A 22,904-nucleotide genomic window follows, 5' to 3' on the forward strand; every position below is an offset into this window, starting at 1 on the left:
TCTCCTATAGGGTTTAGATATGACATCTCTCGGGCTTCCCTTGTTGATATACGCTTTTGTATTCCATGATTTTTAAGAAGATTTGATGGCTTTGAAGTGCATACGTGAGGAGCATCTTATTGTGATGTAATATCTCTTGTGAGAATTTTTATGGTTCTTTATTTTGATCATGTGTGTATTCAGGATGCGAGAAGATCTAACGAGATTCCTTTGTTTATGTACAACATATTTATGATTTCTTTGTTAGTTGATTGGATCCTATCCCCTCCCTTTTGTATATTAATATAATTAAATAAAAACTATCAAGTTTTCATATCTCATTTTTTAGCGTTGCTTGATTTCTTTAGGGGTTGTTTGGTATACTGAAAAAGAAATGCAGTGTTAAAATTTTGTATTGCATTTGAAATATTTTAAAATTATTTGGCTTAGTGTAAATTATTCTTTGGTTCGAAGAAAAATGAATTCAATGTAAAATAAACCCATTAATGTTGGAAACAGTGGCAGATGACAGGAGGCAAGTGCCAACAAGCAGCAGCATCACTATACACAAAACCATATGTTTAGAATTTGCCCGAAATAAGCAAATTTCAAATACAATGAAAAATGAACTAGATGATGGATTCCAAATACTTTGAAATTTTACACTACATAATTTTTCCAACCAAACGTTTGAATTTTTAAAACCCATACAAAAGAAAAGCAATGTACTCCTATTGTTGTAGACCAAACAGCCAGTTAGTATTTTTGGCATATTATACTTGCTCCTGAAAGTACTCTTGCATCCGAGTTTAGGCATCCTTGTTGCGGCAATTTTCAAACATTTGACCTCACATATGCGAAGCATTTCTTCAACATCCCATCGCTCTCATCATTATCCACAGAGAGAGCAAGTGTGAGAGTATGTGTGAGTTTTCTATGTTTTCGAATTTCATGAAAACAAACATATAATTTCAATTAAGTGCACTTGATTCATGCTCTTCCTCACCCCATCTCTCATAAATCTTCCCCACCCTCATGCTGTCCCAAATCACATCATCTCACGCTCTCCGTCTCTCACACAAACCATTTTTCCCCTCCAAACCGGAAAACCTCCCAAAACTCCACAACAGCCACCTCACTGTCATAACATTCACTTTTGTCCCTCCCTCTCCAGCGTCCCAACTCCTCACGTAACCATCTACCTGTAGGTCCTTTTCTCGTTGAAACTCCCTGCTCCACGCAATAGTAACTGAAACTCCCTGCTCCACACGACAACTCTCATACCTCTTGCCCTCGTTTTTCCATCATATGCTTCTATTTGAGTCCCTACAATAGCCAATGAATCCTCCTCTTCCCATTCTCCTAGCTTTTCCTCCCCATTGGCATGCTCTATGTCAACAAACCTAAGCTCACACGGTTCTCCTCCCCACTACCAAACCCAACTCAACACCTCCCTCCCACTCATTCTCTCTCTAAACTGAAAGAGAGAAAATATTCTCACTTTGCCCTCTCTAGCTTTCTTCCTTTCTGTACCACCATCTCTATTTGTCTCTAGAAAGAGAGAAAAGTAAAAAAAGAAAAATAAAAAATATTAGCGAGCCTCAAAATCTGTGTTAAATTCTTCACAGCTTTGACTCGCACAAAAAGGTATTAAAGGTTGTTATTCTAAACTCATGAAATGCCAATTGTGGCGTGTTTGACAATTCGAGCAGAATTCTATACACGTTTTTCACAGCATTATTAAGTGAAACTCGTATGTGAAACTCACAATGCATCGAGTAATTCAAAAAACTCCTGAATCTCATGTTGTGGTGCATTTGGAGCATCGAGCATAACCCCATACATGTTTTTAGCAGCATCGTGGGATGAATCTCGTACACGAAGCTTGCGACGTAATAGACAATTTAAAATGAAATACCTATATGCATTTTTTGGAGCACGGTGAAGAAATGTGTGAATTTTATACATGTAACCTAAACAAGCTTTTCATAGCATGCAGGGTATGAAGACTGGATCGTGGTGTTTACACCACCCATTCATGCTTTTCATAGCACGGCGAGCAAGTCCAACTTTTCAATAGTAGCCCGCATGCACAAATGACGTCGGGAGGCTGCCGAAATGTTGCCAATTTTTTAATGATTTGGGACTTGAACAGAACTTGCAAAAGAACAAATTAAAAATGAATATCAAGATTTAAATCCAACAAAAATAAAAATTATAAATGATATTTGAGAAAAAAGATTGAAGGACTTAATGCACGTTGCATCAAGAGAATTTTAAGGATTAGACTGAAAAAGTCCCAAAGACTTATGTGGAGTTCGATAGTTTGTGTCTCAAGTGCAATCAATAACATGACTTGATGGCTTGCTTACGAGCCAGAATAAAACTAAAATTGATTAAATATTAAATAGGCTCAATCGGGCTCAATCAATTATAAGTTAAATGCTAACAACCAAACGTTATTTTGAAATATAATATCAAAATCTGAATTGTATTATTCTTCACCGGATCCGCGTCCCCCTATATGAGCAAACAGAAGATGAAAGTGAAAGCTTTTAAAATTAATAACGTGCATTTGTCTCAATGTTAGAATATTCATGAACACTTTTAATATTGAGAAAATTTCATAATTTTCATATTTCTCAATGCTATTTTAAACTCAAATATATCGCACCAAAGAAAGCGTAAACACTAACATGCTAAGAATTGTGTATGTTCTAAAGTGTGAACAAGTACCTCACAAATGCATTGAAATCTATATAAGTTTGTCATGTAGGTGCATTTAAATATGAATATCCTAATCAACTTTAACATACTCGCATACGCTCCGACCATTGTATTAGAAGTTTGATCATATGGTCTAAGAATATTAAAGCTTAAATTAAATTAAATTTTAAAATGCACCACCTTGAAAAATGCACATGCCATAAAAAATATAATATTTGCGTCACTCGCCTCAAATACGTAAACTTAAGTGTCTGATAATGTTGAGTGGGTTAATTGTGTACTTAGGCTAAAATATGATCTACCTTGAGAAATGTGCAATTATTATAATTTTATAAAAATCTATTTTCAAAATCTCAATTTAAATATTTTACAAATTCTAAACCAAGTTGTCTTGCCCATAGAACAATGTCATAAGTTCCACTTTAGCTAATTTAATCCTCTTCCCTACGGGGACTCGAGTTAATAAGACAGAACTAGTCTGATCCTCCACCTTGTAAGAATTGGAGTTGACAGGTCAAAGACATCTTCGAATGCTTAAACGCCTAAGCTTAATCATGCCAAAATGAGCATTTCGATCAAAACTCAGATGATTGGCACACTTATTGTACATCTTAATCGGAAGGGTTGATCATAAAATTAAAAAAAATTCAAATTAAAATTTTAGAATATTTAAATAAAATTAAAATCATTAAAAGCTAAAGAACAAAAACGCATTCACCCTCTGCAATCGTTTATCGAGAGTGACAAATTTGATATTAATTTAAGATCACAAATAACAAATGTCATATCAATTATACTACTAAATTACACTCAAAATAATCTCATAACGATAAGAACGTAATCCAAGTTATATGTCCACACAAATTTTTTTGTCAAACGGCACTACAAAAAAGCAGATACGACTAGAGCCCTCTGACCCAGTGATTTGTCGTCTAATGACACCATTATATTACAACAATGTTTGAAGCCTAATTATTCCTCAATAATATTCTACATTTTTTAGTTGTTATTCAAAATGTATACCAAATAGGGCATTAAGCCCTTTGTAAGCTAAGATCGGCTTAGATTAGTTCCTTTAGATAAACGTTCACATCAGGTCAACAAAATTCCATTGGATAAAACAATTCATGACTACTGACAATGATCACTAAAGTTGGGTTAACCACTTCCTCTGACTGAGGGTTTGTTAAGGGCAATTGCAGTTGTTTGAAGAAGCAATTGTAAAACAAAACTGTGGTGGCAATTACATTTTTTTTTTGGAAAAAGTTAGACAGTAGTTTTCTAGCAGTCACCACTCTTAGTCAGGTCCGGTGGTAAAATATCATTTTGTCAAATAAAAAAAACTATGATGCGACACTGCACTGACGCCCTAAACACACCCTAAGTAGATTAGGGACCACGAAAAGCTAGGGAGAACGGAAGCATGGGATCTTGATTGAGTGCACATCATTTCCTTCACCATTTGATTTTAAGCTCACAGAGATGATTTCATAATTTAAAATCTTAAATATATTGTTATTATATGATGAACAATCATCTTTCTAATGAATAGTTTTAATCAAATGTGCTCTCTTGTTATCAAGAGAGGAAACTAACTATTAGGGCTACCTATGAGAATTCTCATATCTCAAATCTTAAAGTCCTCGCAAAATAAGGGTGAAATCTCTGGGTAGTATCTTATATATTATCTCATCCACCTCCTGAAAAATTCAACCAGAATCTCACGATAAAGTCTCCTATTCTCATTTCTTCACATTCCTTTTCAAGGGAGGCTGGGGCATTCAAATTTTTGGAGCCCACATTCAATATGGTTAAAAGGAAGGTTTGAGCTAAATGACCGCATAATCTTTGGTGTGAACTGAACTCTTGTCAATTTTTCTACTTCAAAGAATATTAAAACGGATATAATTGGCTTGCATATCTATGTTAGGAAGGCATTGATTGGTTTTGTAACATCATAAATTAAGGAAAAAATGAACAAGTTGGCCAAAGAATTTCTATTCAAGAGGATTCATACCCCGATATATATGTCGAAATGTCCAGGATATGTCGTGTAAGTCTTTGGCCACTAACTCTTGAGTTGGTGGTTGCAATGTAAAATCCTAGAGATCATGCAATTTCTGTATTAAGTGTAATACTCAAAAATTTGTTCTAAGGAAAATATGAACAGAAAAGAAAAAAGTGGTACCAGAGGCGGGAATATCTTTTCAGCAGCTCTACGAGGAACAGAGAATCCTCCATGAGTACTAGTGTCGCTTGCTGTAAGTGTTTTGCAGAAGAACTCTGTAGGTTGCTTGCTTTGTTCGAGTCCCATTTCAGAAGCAATCAGCGCCACTCTATCAAACTTTTCTAAAAATGTTGGCTTAAGAAAAGAAACGCTCACAGAAATATTAAAAATTGAATTTTAAAGGCTATCAACGAATTAAAGATGACCGGCCTACTTTATTAACTGGTTGTAGTGTCATCTGAGCAAAAACCTCATCTGTTTCATTATCAGCCTGACCACATCAAATATGAGATAATCATATAAAAGTGATATAGAAAAATCATGTTGAAAGCTTATTCATTAAATTATTTAGAAAATATACATGTAAGGTGACATTTTGAAGCACACAGATCATTTTAGAGGGAAGCAAAAGGTAATTCGGATTGCAGTCCATTTCCTGCTGTATTGAAGCTGCCACCTGAAGTTCAAATTCACCAAAATCATTCAGAATTCACCATAACAGAATAAAAAGAGAGAACAGAACTCTGAAAAGAAAGCAGACTTCTTCGATGTGCCCTTGAGGAAAATAAACCACATGGCTGCCAGCTGGTGGCAAAGACACGAGTGGCCCTGCGCAGGCTTGCCATAGCTCTGAGTTTATTCTCTTACTTTCCCCTGTTACCAGAATAAAATGAATATATAACAAAATTATAAATATTTGAAAACTTTTTGGGGGCCAAAAATTTATGCATTTAACTTCCAATTAGTTTAGAAAAATTGCATTTTCCAGAAGTTTATTGGTTTTTTTAGTTAAACGACAGAGTAACGGACATTGACAGATGGGATAAATGTTGAGATACTGAAACTGAACAGAAATAACTACTTCAAGATTTCTGTATTTCTGCTTCTGTACCGCTGGTGTTGCAACATTACTCCCTAACTTCTTTCTGTTACTAGCTGTTCTATATATAGCTTGGTGTATTGTATTTGCAAGTACGAATTCAAATAACACATTGAATGGAACTGCTCTTCTCTATTTTTTTCTATTTCCTGTTTCTGCTGTCTGCATATTCATGAGATTCAACATGGTATCAAAGCATTAAGTCTATCAACACCATAGATGCTCAGGAACATCATCAATCAGCAGCTCTTTCTCCTCCTTGCAGAAACGAAATCTTGCAGTTCTTCTCCTTCTTGTCTCATCATGAGTACTCAATCTAACTCTTCTGCAAATGTTGCTCTCCCAACTGTTTTCCCCACCACCTTACCTACTGATAATCCAATTCCATCTCAATTAAAGTTTCTTATGGAAAACATCAAAAGCATTATCCTGTACCACTTAACGCTTTTCCGTGCTGACGGATATGACGGCTTCCTAAAGGATTCATACAGTCGTCCAAATCCTTACATTCTTGGTTCAGCCGCACTGAATTTTCGACTGATTACAGCAAATGGGTTCTTATTAATCAGAACCTGGTTGTTGCTCTCTATTCTGTTATATCTTCCCCGATTCTTCCCTATATTTTGAATCTTTAAACATGTTTCGAGATCTGGACTACCACTGAATGCAGACTTCAGTATTCAAACAGGTTGTGTATCATACAGCTGCAGGATAAATTGCATAAAATTGCAAAGGGGGACAAAACAATGCAACAGTACCTATCTGACATCAAATATAAGGTGGACACCCTTGCTGCTGCTGCTGGTGCAGTTTTTAATGCGGAAGACATAATTCTATATACCCTTAATGGTTTACCTTCCAGCTATCATGCTTTTAAGACATCCATCAGAACTAATATGCAGCCGATCAGTCTTGATGATCTATATACCCTGCTTTGTAATGAGGTGCTTAATTTGACTCAAGAAGCTTCAAAGAAGACTGAACGCTCTCTTGATACTGCTTAAACTGCCAGCAAAGGACATGGCAAGTTCAAGAACAGCATCAGTTCTACCTACTACAGAAATCAAATCAATCCTGGCTCAAAACAGAATACATTCAACAAATCAATCCCCTACTGCTCTTATTTCAGATTCCTCCATCAATTCCAGTACTAAATGATATTTGGACAGCATTGCAACTGAACACATCATGGCAGATCAAAATCAGCTCAGCAATGCTCAAGCTTACAATGGTGACAGCTCCATCACTGTTAGGAAATGTAAGCTAATACTCATAGCTCACACTAGGCAAGCAATTCTGCCAAAACCTACATGTAAGCTAATACTTAACAATATCCACCATGCTTCAAATCTTGCTTACAACCTTCTCTCCGTCCATAAGCTCGCCACTCCCAATTTCTGCTCAATCACTTTCACGGCTAACGGTTACTGTATCAAGGACATGTAGACAAACAAGATTCTTCTTGAAGGTCCCTGTGTACAAGGACTATATCTAATAAAGCCCATCCGCCATACTCAGAGTATACACAGCAATCTCGCTCTCATATATGTTAAGCAAGTTACAAACTTATGGCAAAGGAGGCTTGGTCACCCATCACACAAAATTTTGCCGTTTTTAGCCCATACTATTCCTCTCTACAGCAGACTAATAAAATTACTCTTTGCACTGCTTCTAAGCTAGCTAAAAGCAGAAAGCTACCTTATAATACTTCTTCCTTGTGTACTTCTTATCAGCATGAAGTAATACATTCGGATGTTTGTGGGTCATTTTCAATTCCTTCCATACAATCTGACAACTATTATGTTGGGTTTTTGGTTGATTACACTAGATATTCATGGATGTACCTTCTCAAACATAAGAAAATTAAGTCACTGGAAACATACTTGAAATTAAAAATATGGTGAAAAATCAGTTCAGTGCTCTGATTAAAACCATTCGTACAGATGGAGGTGAGAAATATGTCAACACTTCATTTACTACTACAACAATATAGCATACAACACATACACACAATTATTCTTACACCCCTAAACAAAATGGGGTGGCTGAAAGAAAACATCATCACTTTATAAAACTGTTCGCACACTACTCAGTGAGGACTCTCTACCTTTTCATCTATGGGCTGATACTTTACTTACAGCTAGCTATTCGATTAACTGGCTACCCTCACCAACAACTCAATCTAAATTACCTTATGAGCTGCTGTACATAAAAGACCCAGCCTATACAAACCTAAGAGACTTTGGATGTCAATGTTTTCCTTGGCTTAAACCATACTCAAAACACACAATTTTCCCTCTCTCCAAAAGTTGTGTTTTTCTTGGATATGATACCTCTCAAAAAGGTTACAAGTGCTTACAAACTCAAACCCATAAAATATATACATCCAGGCTTGTCATTTTCGATGAGGCAGTTTTTCCTCATCAAAGCCTATCCACCAACACAATCTCGATATATCTACTACACCAAATCTTCCACTATTCTTACTTGTTCTCATCACTGCCTTACAACCTGTAATGATTCCTAACAGCACTGCAGCTTCTCAAACAGCAGCGTCCTCTTCTACTTCAGACCAGAGTACAACTCTATATTCTGCCTTTAATTTACCCACAGATTTCAGTCCATTTGAACATCAGGCACACACCCCATCATTACATGTCTCACTACCACAACATCACATGCTTACTCGAACAAAGACTGGCAGCCTTAAGCCCAAACATATTTATGATCTCACTCATCAATTCATCCAGCAGACCCCACTAACTACACAACTGCAGTAAAATCTGCGCATTGGCGATAAGCCATTTCAGCTGAATTTGAAGTCCTTCAATCTCAAGGCACATGGGTTCTTGTATCACCATTACCACAACAAAATGTATTAGGCTGTAGATGGAAGTACAAAATCAAAAACAATGCTAATGGCTATATTGCCCTTCATAAGGCAAGACTGGTTGCTCAAGGGTTCAAATAGCATCTAGGACTTGATTAAAAGAAAACTTTCAGTCTTGTTGCCAAGTTGTTTATGGTTAGAGTTCTATTGATAATAGCTCTTACATACAATTGGAAGGTTCTCCAATTAGATATATCCAATGCTTTTCTCCGCGGCCATTTGAATGAAACAGTAGAAATGGAACAACCTAAAGGGTTTATTGATCATATAAATCCTAACAATGTTTGTCGCTTGGAAAAACTATCTATGGTGTCAAACAGACACCTAGGCAATGGTAACACACTCTCACAACACATTTTCAAGAGCTTTAGGCTCCGTTTGGGGCCGTGTTTTTTGAGCGTTTCGCGCTTTCTTGCAGCGGCAGCGGCCGCTTGCCGCTAATCTAGGTTGAACGCGGGCCGTGGGATCGAGCCCGGCGTTCTCGAGCGGTAATATCTCCTATGCCCCGTTCAAAAGCCTTTAGAATTCTTCTTTGATACCTCCTATGCCCCGTTCGAACTGAGCCACCCTCGCTGCCCTCCTCAAGGCCGGAGCTCCTACCCAAGGGCCTTGAGCACGGGAACCATGGTTCCTCCCCCTCCTCAAGCATATTCTTCTCGAATCTATCCCCTTGTTGGCGGTATTTTGATATCTCTTACTCATTTTGGAAGATGAGTTCTTCGATGGATGCTGCATCATCTTCTTCGATATGGGTTAGGGTATATTGTAATTTCATTTTAGAAAGGATGGAAGAAATCAATTTTTCTGTTGGATTGCGGGTCTAAAATTGGGATTTTTGTTTTATATTTTTTGCGCTATGTATGCCCTCCGTTTTTAGTGCTGAAGGAAGAGGGTAAAGAAGATTGAGGTTGCAGATAGTTATTAAAATTAGAGAAGGGTACTTTAAAGTAGGATGGTTGAATTAGTCATGAAAGAAGTCTTGAGAGATGAAATTGATGGCAAGGAACTAGAAATCCTTTCCTTACTCATATTGCACAAAAGTGCATGTATTCCCTTGATTTGTCACAACCCTTATGATAAATTTGAGCAAGTCAGCTCCAAATAGAAATTATTTTCCCAAAATCTCCCACTCGTCTTTATTCTTTAAAATTTTAAACAAAGATGCTATCCACTCGAAATATTTTAACTATTGCAAAAGAAGTTCAAAAGTGCAGTATTTTCCCAACTCTATGTCGGGAATCCTAACCTCTGTGATCAACCATGTGATCTACTGGACTGGTAGATAAAGTACTTTTGTTCTGTTTTTTTTTTACCATAAAAATGCTCTTCTTCATTACATATATTTCATAGTGTCATGTAGTTTACTAATTTCTATGCTTGATGTAAAAAAAATTTATGAGGTACTGATCACTTAAAGGGGATCTCTTTTCTTTTAATTTCTTATTTTTAGTGCATAATTCAAGTGAAGTATGTTTTATTTCTGGGACATCCCGACGACTGCTTCGAAATGAAATTTAACTTTAGAAGTATCAAATATGTCGCTCTTAGGATTCTACCATTATTTTTTATGATTGTGTGAGAATTTGAAAAATAAATGAAAGAAGGTGTTGATTTTGGTTGTAGGTTTTGAGGAGGTGTTGGTATGTCGTGAGAGAAGTTGATGTGGAGGTGGTGGAGAGGTGTGGTGTGGTGTGTTATTGATGTTGGTGGTTGGTGGCATTGAAGTGTGTTGGCATCAATTTTAATGTCGCATGTGTAAAATGTCCCCCTGAGCTTATATGGGTCATGCTTCATGCATTTGTTGTTTCTCGTAGCTCGAGACATCCGCTCGAGATCCACCGGCGCCTATTGAGGGGGCACGTAGCCGGGGTCATTTTACTAGGCTTTCGTTTTCACTTATACGAAGGCCGATCGACATGTTGTACGTTGAACGACTCCAATCGGGTCAACGAATATTTTGTGTCGCGTCGCATGTGAAATTGGCTCGAATTGGTCTAATAGCCAACGAACTTGTCTGAAAGACTCCGGACGACGAAACGAACCACATGAGTGCGTTTGAAATGTTGATTTTACCTTAGGAGAGCACCTGTTTCACTACGGCTTAGCAGACGGGCTAAAAATACGTTAATTATTGTATTATGTTCAATTGCTGAAAAGTGGTCTGAACGTCCCCGAATGACGAAACGGACTGCGCGAACATGTTCAGAACGTCGATTTCACTTATGGGAGAAGTTCATCTCATCACGAGGACGCTTCTCGGCCAAAAATGCGTGAATGATAATAATAATAATATTATTATTATTATAATAAAAAATATAAAAACTACACTACGCCACTCTCCCGCAGGATTGCAAACCCTCGCGCCCGCTATTTAATTCTCCCATGCACCTGTGATAATAAAAAAATAAAAATAAAAAAAAAAAAAGAAAGCTTTCATACAAAACAAAAAAGAGAGGCAATAAAAATACAAAAAAAAAATCCTAATAGAGATCTTGGAGATCTCTCTCGCAAGAAAAAAAAAATTAGAAAAGGAAAAGGAAAAAAAACATGCTACCCTCTCTCCTCTTTATCTCGTCTCACATGACGAGGTTAGAATAAAAAAAAAGAGAAGAGGAAAATGATTATCCTATTTAAATTTTTACGCATGCAGCTCTCTCTCTCCTCTTTATCTCATCTCAAATGATGACATTAAAATAAAAAAAAAGGAGAAGGATTATCCTATTTAAATGATTATGCATGCACCTCTCTCTCTCCTCTTTATCTCACTATCACGTTAAAAAAGAGAATAATAAAAAAGGGAGAAGAAAAGAAGAAAGGGATCTTATCCCTTACCTGCTCGGACGCGAGACGGAGAGCTCTCTTCCCCTTATCTCCCAGGCGTGGAATATCATCGCGAGGAATCTCTTCGAGCCGGAGGGACTCCCATTTTTTCTCTCTCGCGATGTTTCCAAGGCAGCTCCTTCCTCCCTCGCGCGAAGCCAGGCAGCCTCCCTCTTTTCTCCGTCGACGCCAACATCGTCAGCGACCTGTGCGGCCACCGGCGTCCATCCTCTAGCAGCTGGCCGAACCCGCCCTTGCCTCCTTCTCAACTAGCCAGCATCCTCTCGCCGACCTGCTTTGCCATCATAACTTCCAACACCGACGGCGCCCGCCTGAGCTTTCTTTCTTGTTGAAAGCTTCAGCCACCTGCTCCTTCCTTGCCGCCACTTCGTCGCCTCGCACTTCCAGCGACTGGACACCTCACCAGACTGCCTCGACGTTGCTAGACAACAAGCATTGACGTCGTTCAAGAGGGTACGAATGACTTCTACCTCACGCGCAAGCTCCCGCCGGACTTTTTTAGGTTTCGTGAAAACCACAAGACGGTATAACCCATCTTTCCCTCCGCATTTTATTTCCTAGCTAGCCATCTGTTGTAGGTGTGATAGACATGTGAGTTCGATCGCCCACACGGGGTGCGTGAGCCGGCGCTGCGGCGCACCTATGTGATGGATCGCTTGTTTTACTAAAGTTTGCCTTTAGAATATGATTCTTCTTACGCAACCAATTCCCCTATGATAGCCGAGTGAATCCTATTTGAATGCTAGCTTTAGCACAAAAATCCTAAAGGTTGGATCCCCTTTCACTCCCCTTTGCTTTGGTTGCTTCGGTCTTTTTTTCGGAAAGATCGAAGAGTAGATCTTTACAAAATGAGAAAATGTGAGTCATTAGCTCATTTTGCAAAGCCCGAAGGCGTTGTGAAATCGGGAAAAACGTCATCGCTAGTCCATTTCACAGCGAGGTGGAGAACTTCCCCTTAGAGATCCGGGGAGGCGGCAATCGCTGTCTTTCTATATGTTGACCCTAGGTTTTCCCGGTAAGGTTGTTAGCACTGAAATGACTCCTTATTACATATGTATGCTTGCATGTTGCATTTTGCACGTCACAGAGCATTTCACTTCGCTTCGTCGGCTGCCCCGGCCCAGAGAGCCCTTTACTTCGCTCTGACCGGCCGCCTCAGCTCGGTGAGCACTTCACTTTCTCTCCAACCGGCAGCCTCGGCCTGACAAGCATCCTACCTCATTTTAATCAGCTTTTCCGAGCCGGTTGGCATGACACTTTGACTTGAACGGATTCCTCGACTCGGTCGACCAACTACTGCACCACCATACTGTCTTTGCATGTGTGTTTGCATTATTGCATATTGTAGTGCATATATATGATTGCATTACTGCATCCTGTCTTGCATTTGTCTTATTGCATGATTATGATCATATGCTTGAGTTGCACATTCTCTCCGGGTCCCTGTCGCCATAGCATGTCTACCCTTTACAGGGAACTTCCCTATCGGCATATCTTTTGGGGCCGCTGCCACCACATCATGGCCATCCTCTTCGGGCCGCTGCCACCCTGGCATGCCTATTCCCTTGAGTCACTGCAGCTTCGGCATACCTCTTGAGGTCGCTGTCACTACGGTATGTCCAACTTTCTCTGAGTCTCTGCCCCATGGTATACTCATCACCTGTGTTTTGACCAATCATTTGCATTTATATGTTCACATGTTACATTGATAGCGAACCAGACCCGTTAGGAGAGTGACTCCCATGTTGGTCGCGATGCCTTAAGGAGCATTGTTTACCGGGTCGATCCCGATGAGCAATGTGAGTTAAGTCATCGGGATTAACACGAGAACACGAGTATGACTACGGGATTAACACGAGTATGACTATGCTAAAGATTTATTGGATCTAACTTGTGTCACCTCTCTTCGTGACACCCTTTAGATCTTTCGGATCTTTAGGATGGGGTCGGAGTGACGACCTCGTCAAAGTCATACTATACCCGGACTTATCTCATACTTTGATACTAGGTTGATACACTTGTTGTTAGATAGTGTGTTAGGATAGGGTTTAGGATGCTATGTAGTATTTTCGACACCTTTGGCTATTGTTGTGTGTTGTGTTGTCTTGCGCTAGTCATGTGTCCCCTTCTCGCCTTTTTTTTTGTGTGCTCGTATGCTTATTGTGTGTGATAGTATATTAGGGTGATCTTCTGTAAGTGTCATGCCTATTTATACACACTCACATAGGTGATATTATGGGGAAGCATATAATGATTTCTAATCCTTTACTTGTAGGTGCTCTTAGCTCCCTCAATTATAAAGCACGGCTTATTATTTTTACGATGCAGGACGTGCCCGCTAACGCTTGTTTTATGCAGGTCGAGTCTTTATTTTCTATTTCAAATGTATTTGATAGAGTCCTATAAGAGTGTATCGAAAATAAGGTACGGGAACGGTTTTCGAGGCGGAAGATGCACCGAACCATGTGACGAGGACTAGGAGCAGCAACTCGTTTGTATAGACTTAGGATCGGATATGTATATGCGGAGTCCGACCGCTCTTACTGTTTTTCCTGGATTATGTTGTAGATTCAGCGGCATTTGGTCTTTTTATATATTCTTTTGGGGTGTTTTCCTTCCCTTTTTCTTCCCGTGTGCTTTTGCATGTTTGAGTGTTTTATATTGTTTCTTTCTGTGTATCTGGACCTCACGTTCTAATTTTCTTTACCTAAAAATCTTAATAATAAAAGACTAAGATAATCAAAATTTTAGGATTAAAACTTTCAAGATTTTTTTTTTAAAATCAATTTTTACTTTCTGCATGGCCTTCGGGCCGGTTTTAAAAATGATTTGCATGCATGGCTATAACCCAATCATACTTAATAGGGCCTCCACGCTTAGAATGTGATAGATAATTGCATCATATTTGCATGTCCCGAGGAGTAGCCCCCGTGCTTCTCCAATCCGACTAGCCCAGCATAATCTCGCTTAGGTGGTTGTCTAGCACGCTTAGGGTGTTAGGAGGCACCGCGATCCAAATGGGGTATAAGTCTTCCTGTTTGAGTGTTTCCAGCTTTGTAGCTGAACTTCCCTTTCTTATTCCTTTCTGCGGCATCCTCGTCATTTCGGCAGGTATAAGTCTTACCTCTTAGAGCTCCAACCGATAGCCATATGATAGAGTCTCGTTCTTTTGACATTAGGGCTAACGATATTCCGGCGGACGACGCGATTCACAGATTGTTGACCGGGGATCTCTAGTTGTGTTGGGTCGACTACCTTCACAACCAGGTAGTCTTAAGGTCCCAGTGGCTTGGGAAGACGGGTCCGTGGTACCCCGACCTGGCTACCTCTACCTCTTAGGACTACTTCTCCCCACCTTTGACTACCCCTGTTGAACCATCTCTGTTTTTTCGACTTCGTTGATATCACTTTGACGGCCCGATGCCGATAAGCTAACATCCATTTGGGATACGATGATTTATCTTCTGCCCTTACGGATGTGTTATGCATATCGGGACACCCTCGTCAAGTGATTTATGGTTATTTCGTAGGTACCGTGTGCTGAGGAGTCGTTGTCTGTCTGATGGCTTGGCGTGAGCTTCAAAGCATTAGGACCGTCCCATACAAAATAATCACCTTTTGATAACCTATGTCCCAGATTCATAATAATAAAGCGAAACTCCTTTCATCGAGAGTCTTCTTGAATATTCTCTAAAATGTAATTAACTATTAGGAATACGTTCCTCTGGGAGACTTTTGACCCCAGAACAAATATGATCTTTTTGGTTCTCTGGTTACGGGTGGCTTATATAGAGATTCCGCTCGTTTCCGTTGTTTTCCGGGGTACTTCGATTTGATTCTGTTTGGACGTATACTCTCGACCCATCACACGAGGATTACCCCTATATAAGTCTTCCATCTCTTTTCTTTTTGATTCATTTGTCCATTTGTTGTCGTACGTCATTTTGCTAATCGATTTCTCTCCTCTTCGAGTCATTCATTTGATTCGGGAGAGAGACTTATTCAAATAGAAAAATTATACGACGATACATAAATAGACAAGCTAGCAACTCCGAGATCTAAAAAGAACCGAGGAAAACAATCTGGCGACTCCGCTGGGGATGAGTTTCTCTCCCCATGCTAGTAGTTTTGTTTTTGTTCTGAGATTTTAATTTCTCCTGTATGGAAGTTTTGCTCACATTATCGTGATTTGAGTTCTTTCCTCGAGTCATTAGTTGAGTCTGTAGTGAGACTTTGTTTTCAGTCCATGCATCAGTTGCTAGTGGTAGCAACTCGACGTATTCTTTCCCATCTTCTCACCCTCAATAAGTTGAATCGTTGCATATTCCTACGCGTCCATGTTGTTGTACTGTTTTGTGATTGTTTTTGCTTGACCTTTCTTTTTTTTTGGTTTATCGTTACCTCTTTTTGCTTGACAGACATGGCGAGCGAGAAAGTTGTTACGATCGTCACTATTGGGGAAGTTCTGTCTCCTTTTCCCTAGTATTTTTTGTGTTCCCGAGGGCACCATAACCTTCGGTTCTTTCAAGCATCCTGTTCAGATTAACTTGAGTAATCCTAAGCCTTCTGAGGATACTACTCTGTGCCCTTCCCCTATAAAGGAGAGTCGTGCACATGGAGTCACTCCCGCTGTGATGGTTCACATCGAGTCCGCCCCTTCTACGAAGAAGAGGCCTACGCCTGATGGCGACGCTCCACAGCGCCCTTAAGTCTTCTCTAAGTTGTCAGGTCGTCCCTCCGTGTTTTCACGAATTTCCCTGCCTTGACAAGTTAATCTCTTGGCAGCACTGTCGTTGTCATTGTTCCCCCTGCTGCGGTTTCGGAACTTGTGGTCCCTGTTCCCTCTGAGGTTGATCCTGCTCCAAAGTTGGACAGGAAGGCCCGGAGAAATCGGAACAGCTTGCTTAGGGCCCAGCAACAGAATTTTACTCCTGCTGTTTCAGTTCCGATTCAGGTAGTCCCCGACTCCCGTAGATGGGAACCCCTTTTCCGTGCTCTCTGGCTGTTAAGACTATGTCCCCACCAGGATTACCAGAAGAGCTCATCCTCCTCGTGGTGGCGCAGGCCGCCTCAGACCTGTTGTCCAGATTGATAAGGCTACCACAAGCCTTATGTCTAAGAAAATTGTGGGGGTCGTTTCCTCCTTAAAGGAAAAAGGACCCATTTCTGAGAAAGAACTCCTCGCCCATATTAATGAGACGTTTGAGCGGGTTGTGAAAGAGCTTCTTCACTTCCCCCACCCTTGAGGTTGTCATAGTAGGATGTGGGCTTTGACACGTCGGTCCACCACTCGCCAAGGGGTTTCTTCCGTTGTGCATGGGGATAAGCCCATTCGGGTGTTGTTAGGAACCCCAGCATGGCGCTTAATCCCTATGCGCCCAAGCTTGTGACTGCTGTCAAGTCCACTGTTGTAGCGGCGCAGCCTGCATCTGATGTATCTATTAAAATTAATAAAAAGAAAAATATTGCTGCTTATGCTTCTTCTTCTTTTTGTTTGACTAGAAATAATGCGAACACTTCTTTTGTGGATGGTGAAAGTTTCGGGGCACGTCCCCAAGGTCACTCTCACTACTTGTACCAAAACACGTATCTACGGGAGGGATATCATCCCAACCGACCTAGGAAGCAATGAGTTCGAAAGCCACCCACCTCCTCTCTTGTTGAGACTCCAACACCAGTATTGGAGGTCGTTAGGTCAATCCCGAAAGAGATCGTTCCTTTAGTTGATCATGCCTCGGAGCCACCACTGGTTGACCCCAGAATAGAGCCCAATATGGATCATAAGGGCGGCCTATCTAGGGATTATGCTCTTAACCCAGGCGATAATTCACTCGGGGGCCTCTTGGATATTCCAGAGGATTTTCTCGATGAAGATGACCTCATCGACGAGGAGCTTCATGATTTTGAGATGGCCACCGACTGGATCATGACCGTGACCACTCGAGCCCAGAGCTCGAATGTCGAGGGCCACACCCCCGATCCCGTCGAGAATGACCAACATGAGGCTATTGAAGTCCATGGTGGCCCCGCTGTTGATCAAGAGGATTGAGGCAAAGATGAGTTGATCGCTCACTTGCAGGCCCAACTCTCCCTTCTTACTGCCCAAATAATGACATTGCAAAATGAAAGGGCAGGGTCTGTGTTGTTTCCCTCCCCACTCCGGGCGAGACGCGCCACACTGTTCCTTCTGTGTCTTTGGCACCCTCTCGGCATGATCATGTTGTTTCTTCTGTTGTTGCTCAACATGAACGCATCTCTTCGGACTCACACCTACAGTCATTGATTGATGCCAAGGTCAAGGCTGCATTGGCAGCTCAACCGTTTCTTCTGTTGTTGCTCAACATGAACACATCTCTTCGGACTCACACCTACAGTCATTGATCGATGCCAAGGTCAAGGCTGCATTGGCAGCTCAACAAGGTGAGACATTTGTGCGAAAAGGTAGACCATATCTCGAGGTGTATGAATATATTTCCTACCCTCCGAGATTTGTCCCCCCTCACTTCAAAAGGTTTGAGGGCTTTGGCAATCCTCGCCAACATATAACTCAATTCAGAGCACTCTGTTGCAATGTTGGCAACAACGATGCCCTTTTACTTCGACTTTTTCTCACCAGTTTAGTGGAGTTCGCTTTTGAATGGTATGTCAATTTACCTAATGGCTCATTCAAGACCTTCGCTGAGCTGGAGGATGTGTTCGTAAAATGCATTGCGGAAGCTCACCACCAAATCACTTTGAATGATTTATTATTATCCCAACAAGAACCTTCTGAGCCTTTGTTGGATTTTGTTATCCGGTGGAGCAACTTGAGTTTGCAGTGCGAGCCCCAGTTGCAAGAGTAACATGCGGTCGCATTCCTCCTGGGCAAAATAAAAGACCCCATTTCCGTCTTGTTGAAGATGAGTACGATTAAAATCATTGAAATTCTGATAAAAAAGGTAGCTAGTCTACAAGATACAGCGGATGCCTTGGGCTTTAAGGATACTGAGAAGGTCAAGAGCAAAAAGCCCATTATGGGTCCTCCAAGAAGAAAGAAGGAGAGCTTCGCTCTTTCGACATTTGATAGGAAATAGAGGAAGCCTGTCATGTCTGCTGAGCAGGCTCGCCCACCTCCTCCAAATGAAGGAGCTAAAGAGCCTCTCAAGATTGTGGACTATAATGTGTTGACACACTTCAAGAGATTGCCGGCCACTTTAATCATTTATGATGCACTTCTCCTTCCTCCCGAGCTGAGGGAGACTTTGATTAGAGTTCTACGTGAGCCCGAGGTCTTCCACGCACATTATGCGGAAGAGAAGATGAAGGAGGCAGCTATGCCGCAGGGCGTGGCTGTCGTTACCTTCACTAAGGAGGGCTTGTTTTTAGGCACCACGGACCAAAACCGTCCCCTATATGTGACGGTTGGAATCCACGGAACTCCGCTAAACTGTATCTTAATCGATCCCGAGGCTTCAGTGAATATTATAAGCGTTCGGACTCTTGAGTTATTGTCTTTGAGCACGAGGAGATTATGCTCCGACAAGATTATGCTCAATGGTTTTAATGAGAAAGGTCAAAGGACGCTTGGCTCCATCACTCTGCCTCTCCAATTTGGAGGCTTCAGGAGTGAAGCCAAATTCCATGTGATTGATGGGGGTACTTCTTACCAGGCTCTGCTCGGACGCCCATGGATCCACGAGTATAGGATGGTACCGTCCACCCTCCACCAATGAATGCGTGGAGGGGAAGAGTTTTTCATCCCTGGAGACGTTCATCCATTTTCCATTAACGAGGTGGGAGTCTATGATGACGCAGAGTACTATGCACCACCTAAGGCATCTATCCCAGTCTCGATTTTGTCGGCATGTCTACGGGCCCCTCCCCTTCCTAGTTCTCTCCTAGTTAAAGGTAAAGAAATAAAAGAGCAAGAGGAAAAGCTTCGTGCCCCTGTGACTTCAAAGCGTGAGCTTAGGCTCCCCATCTTGCATGTAGGCAAGATGAGGATCGAAGCTATATCGAACTCCGAGTCCGAGCCAGATGAAGCGCTACTAGTAAGTTGTTTGAGTCGGGAGGACGCTGGAGAGGAGATACTTATGTTACCCTTGACAGACATAGTCCCTCGTTTGACCAAATTTTCTTTGACGAACGAGATACTGACCATCGACCTCATACCGCGAGGTCATCACAAAGAGCTGACAACCACGCATGTCTCTACCGTTGAAGAGTTGAAGACCTTCTATGTACCTCCTAGACTTAAATATAAAGAGAAAGACAATTTGTTTTATGAAGCTGTTCCTCATGCATTAAACACTGATGTAATGCTTTTAAATAATGAGAATTAAGAAGTGGAGGATATTCCTCTTTCTTATTATTGTTCTCCTCTCATTTATAAAATGCTTGATGTTGGTTTGTTGCCCGAGAGATGGTCTGGTCGCCAAGCCAAGTTATGTAAGGTCATGTGGCAATATCGACCCCCAGGGGAAAGGTCTGGACTAGGCTATGTTAAAAAGCTTGATAAAGCGGGACTCCATATAGCATCGTGTAGAATGATTTCTACGTATGAAGGCATTGAGACCCTCACCTCTGCTAGTGAGGAGATCGAAGTTAAAGATGCTTTGCCCGAGCTTGAGGATTGCGTTTCTTCGACAGTTGACGAATTGGTTGATGTCAACCTTGGTACGGTTCACGATCCTCGTCCGACTTATATTAGCAAACTCCTATCGAATTCTATGACTGCTAAGATTATATTAATCCTAAAAGAGTTTCACGATTGTCTTGCTTGGGGCTATGCCGAGATGCTCGGATTGGCTCCAGATGTGTTCATACACCATTTGGCCATCGACCCGAGTATTGTTCCCGTGAAACAAACACTCCGGAGGATGCAGCCCGAGATAGAGCAGAAGGTCATTAAAGAGACCAAAAAACTCATCGAGACTGGCTTTATTAGAGAGGTTCCTTACCCTACGTGGCTTGCAAACATCTTACCCGTTCGAAAGAAGAACGAATAGATACGAGTTTGCATCGGCTTTTGAGATCTGAATAAGGCTTGCCCAAAAGATGATTTTCCCTTACCGATTTCGGAGCTCATGATCGATGTCGCTTCCTCTTATGCAATGTTTTCCTTCATGGATGGTTTGTCCGGCTACAATCAACTTCGGATGGCCCCAGATGAAGAACAACATACGGCGTTTCGTACTCTAATCGACATATTTTGCTATAAAGCCATGCCCTTTAGATTAAAGAATGTTGGGGCGACCTATCAGCGCGCTATGACGCACATCTTCGACGACTTGCTACATCATCAAGTCGAGTGTTACATTGACGATGTAGTGATTAAGAGTCGTTCTGAAGATGATCATCTTTCAGACCTGAGGACCGTCTTTGAACGCCTTAGGAAATATGACCTGAAGATGAACCTAAATGTGCCTTCGGAAAGTTTCTAGGTTTCATTGTCTGTTATAGAGGCATTGAAATTGATCCCATCAAAATTAAATCCATCATTGAGATGGAACCTCCTAAAAGTTTGACGTAGTTGCGTTCCTTGCAAGGGAAGCTTGCCTATATTAGGAGGTTCATTTTGAACATTTCTGGTCGATGTCATCCTTTTTCTGCGTTGACTAAGAAAGATGTTTATTTTCACTGAAATGAAGCATGTCAGCATGCTTTCGAAGATATCAAGCGCTACTTACAGAATCCTCCAATGTTAGCAGCTCTGATCCAAGGTAGGCCCCTCATTCTATATATTGGCACCCTTGACGAATCGATAGGAGCTTTATTAGCTCAAAAGAATGAGGAGATTAAAGAGAGCGCCCTATATTACCTTAGTCGACGTTTCATACCCGCTGAGATGAGATACCCACCAATTGAAAAGCATTGCTTGGCATTGATATTCTCAGTCCAGAAGTCAAGACATTATATGCTCTCACACCATGTTGATTTGATCTCGAGGGTAAACCCTTTGCAATATCTAATGACAAGTCCCACCTTAGCTGGACGGTTGGCTAGATGGGCTATAATGTTATCTCAGTTTGACATTTCGTACATCCCTCAACGAGCTGTTAAGGGACAGGTGTTAGCTGACTTTTTAGCGGCTCACCTGATCCCATCAGATTCGCCTCTTAATGACGATTTTCCCGATGAGCATCTGTTGGCCATCGATACCCCTGAATGGGAAATGTACTTTGATGGGGCCTCTTTCTTAAAAGGACCACCAGGATCTCTCCCAAAGGAACAATCAGGGATCAGATTGATTTTTGTATCGCCCAATGGTGACATTCTCCGTTATTCTCATAGTTTAGCAGAACAATGTACAAATAACACCGCCGAATACGAATGCTTGATTGTAGGACTTGAGTTGGCTATCCAGATGGGCATCACAAGAATCAAAATCTATGGCAATTCTCAACTCATTATAAGCCGAGTCTTAGGAACCTACCGAGTCCTCAAGCCTGAGCTCTTAGCCTATCATAAGAAGGCAATGACAATGTTGAAGCTTATTCCCGAGGTCACTCTTATTAAGATACCTCGATCCCTTAATGGCAAAGCCGATGCTCTTGCTAAATTGGCTAAAGAGTTATCGAGTCCTGTTGGAAATCCCATGACAGTGGTGATCTGAGAAAGAAGAATCCTCTCACCAACGCTTTATAGCTCTTCGAGTGATGCGCCCCCAAATATCGATGGCGTCGTCTTAGTTGTTTCTGATAGAGCATCTGATGACTGGCGTCAAGCCATCATCACGTACTTGTTGAGGGGAATTCTCCCCGAGGATCGTTCCCTCGCCTCTCAGATCTAGAAGAGGGCGCTTTCATTTACCATTATTAACAATATTTTGTATCGACGCTATTTCGAACAGATATGGCTACGATGTGTAGGAAATGATGAGGCCAAAAAAGTCATGGTTGAGGTCCGTGAGGGCATTTGCGGATCCCATCAGTCGGGTCTCAAGATGAAAATCAAGATCAAATGTTTCAGCTATTACTGGCCTACGATGACCCTTGATTGTATTGAATATGCCAAGAGATGCCATCAGTGCCAAATGTTTAGTCCTGTGCTTCACCAATCCCCGAGTGTACTTCATTCGACAGTTGCATCATGGCCTTTCGAAGCTCGGGGTATTGATATCATGGGGTCTATTGACCCACCATCCTCTCGAGGACATCGATTTATTCTTGCAACCATTGATTATTTCTCTAAGTGAGCGGAAGCTATCCCCTTAAGAGAAGTAAAAGCAAATAACGTGTTGCATTTCTTTAAGAATAATATCGTTTATAGATTTGGTGTGTCACGCCGTATCATCTCCGACAACGGGTTGACTTTCAAAAACACCAAGATAAATAGATTTGCTCGACGTCACCACATTGATTGACGATATTCGACGGTCT

General features: G+C 41.2%; 1 protein-coding gene across 2 annotated transcripts in view; it reads right to left on the reverse strand.

The window, feature by feature from the left end:
• The window catches only part of LOC110021855 (auxin response factor 16-like), a 70,405-nt gene that overhangs the window by 31,961 nt on the left and 15,540 nt on the right, over positions 1-22,904 (reverse strand). Inside the window, exons 3-7 of one of the 2 annotated variants that reach the window (XM_020720537.1) lie at positions 5,475-5,587; positions 5,295-5,390; positions 5,148-5,204; positions 4,895-5,050; positions 4,724-4,808 (exon numbers count right to left, since the gene is read on the reverse strand). In XM_020720537.1, the coding sequence (XP_020576196.1) occupies positions 4,724-4,808; positions 4,895-5,050; positions 5,148-5,204; positions 5,295-5,390; positions 5,475-5,587 (507 nt within the window). Of the gene's footprint in view, positions 1-4,723; positions 4,809-4,894; positions 5,069-5,147; positions 5,205-5,294; positions 5,391-5,474; positions 5,588-22,904 lie in introns of both variants that reach the window. The other variant, XM_020720536.1, reaches the window with a different exon arrangement.

This window comes from Phalaenopsis equestris, unplaced genomic scaffold (assembly GCF_001263595.1).
Source record: "Phalaenopsis equestris unplaced genomic scaffold, ASM126359v1 Scaffold000150, whole genome shotgun sequence".
Lineage (NCBI taxonomy): Eukaryota > Viridiplantae > Streptophyta > Magnoliopsida > Asparagales > Orchidaceae > Phalaenopsis > Phalaenopsis equestris.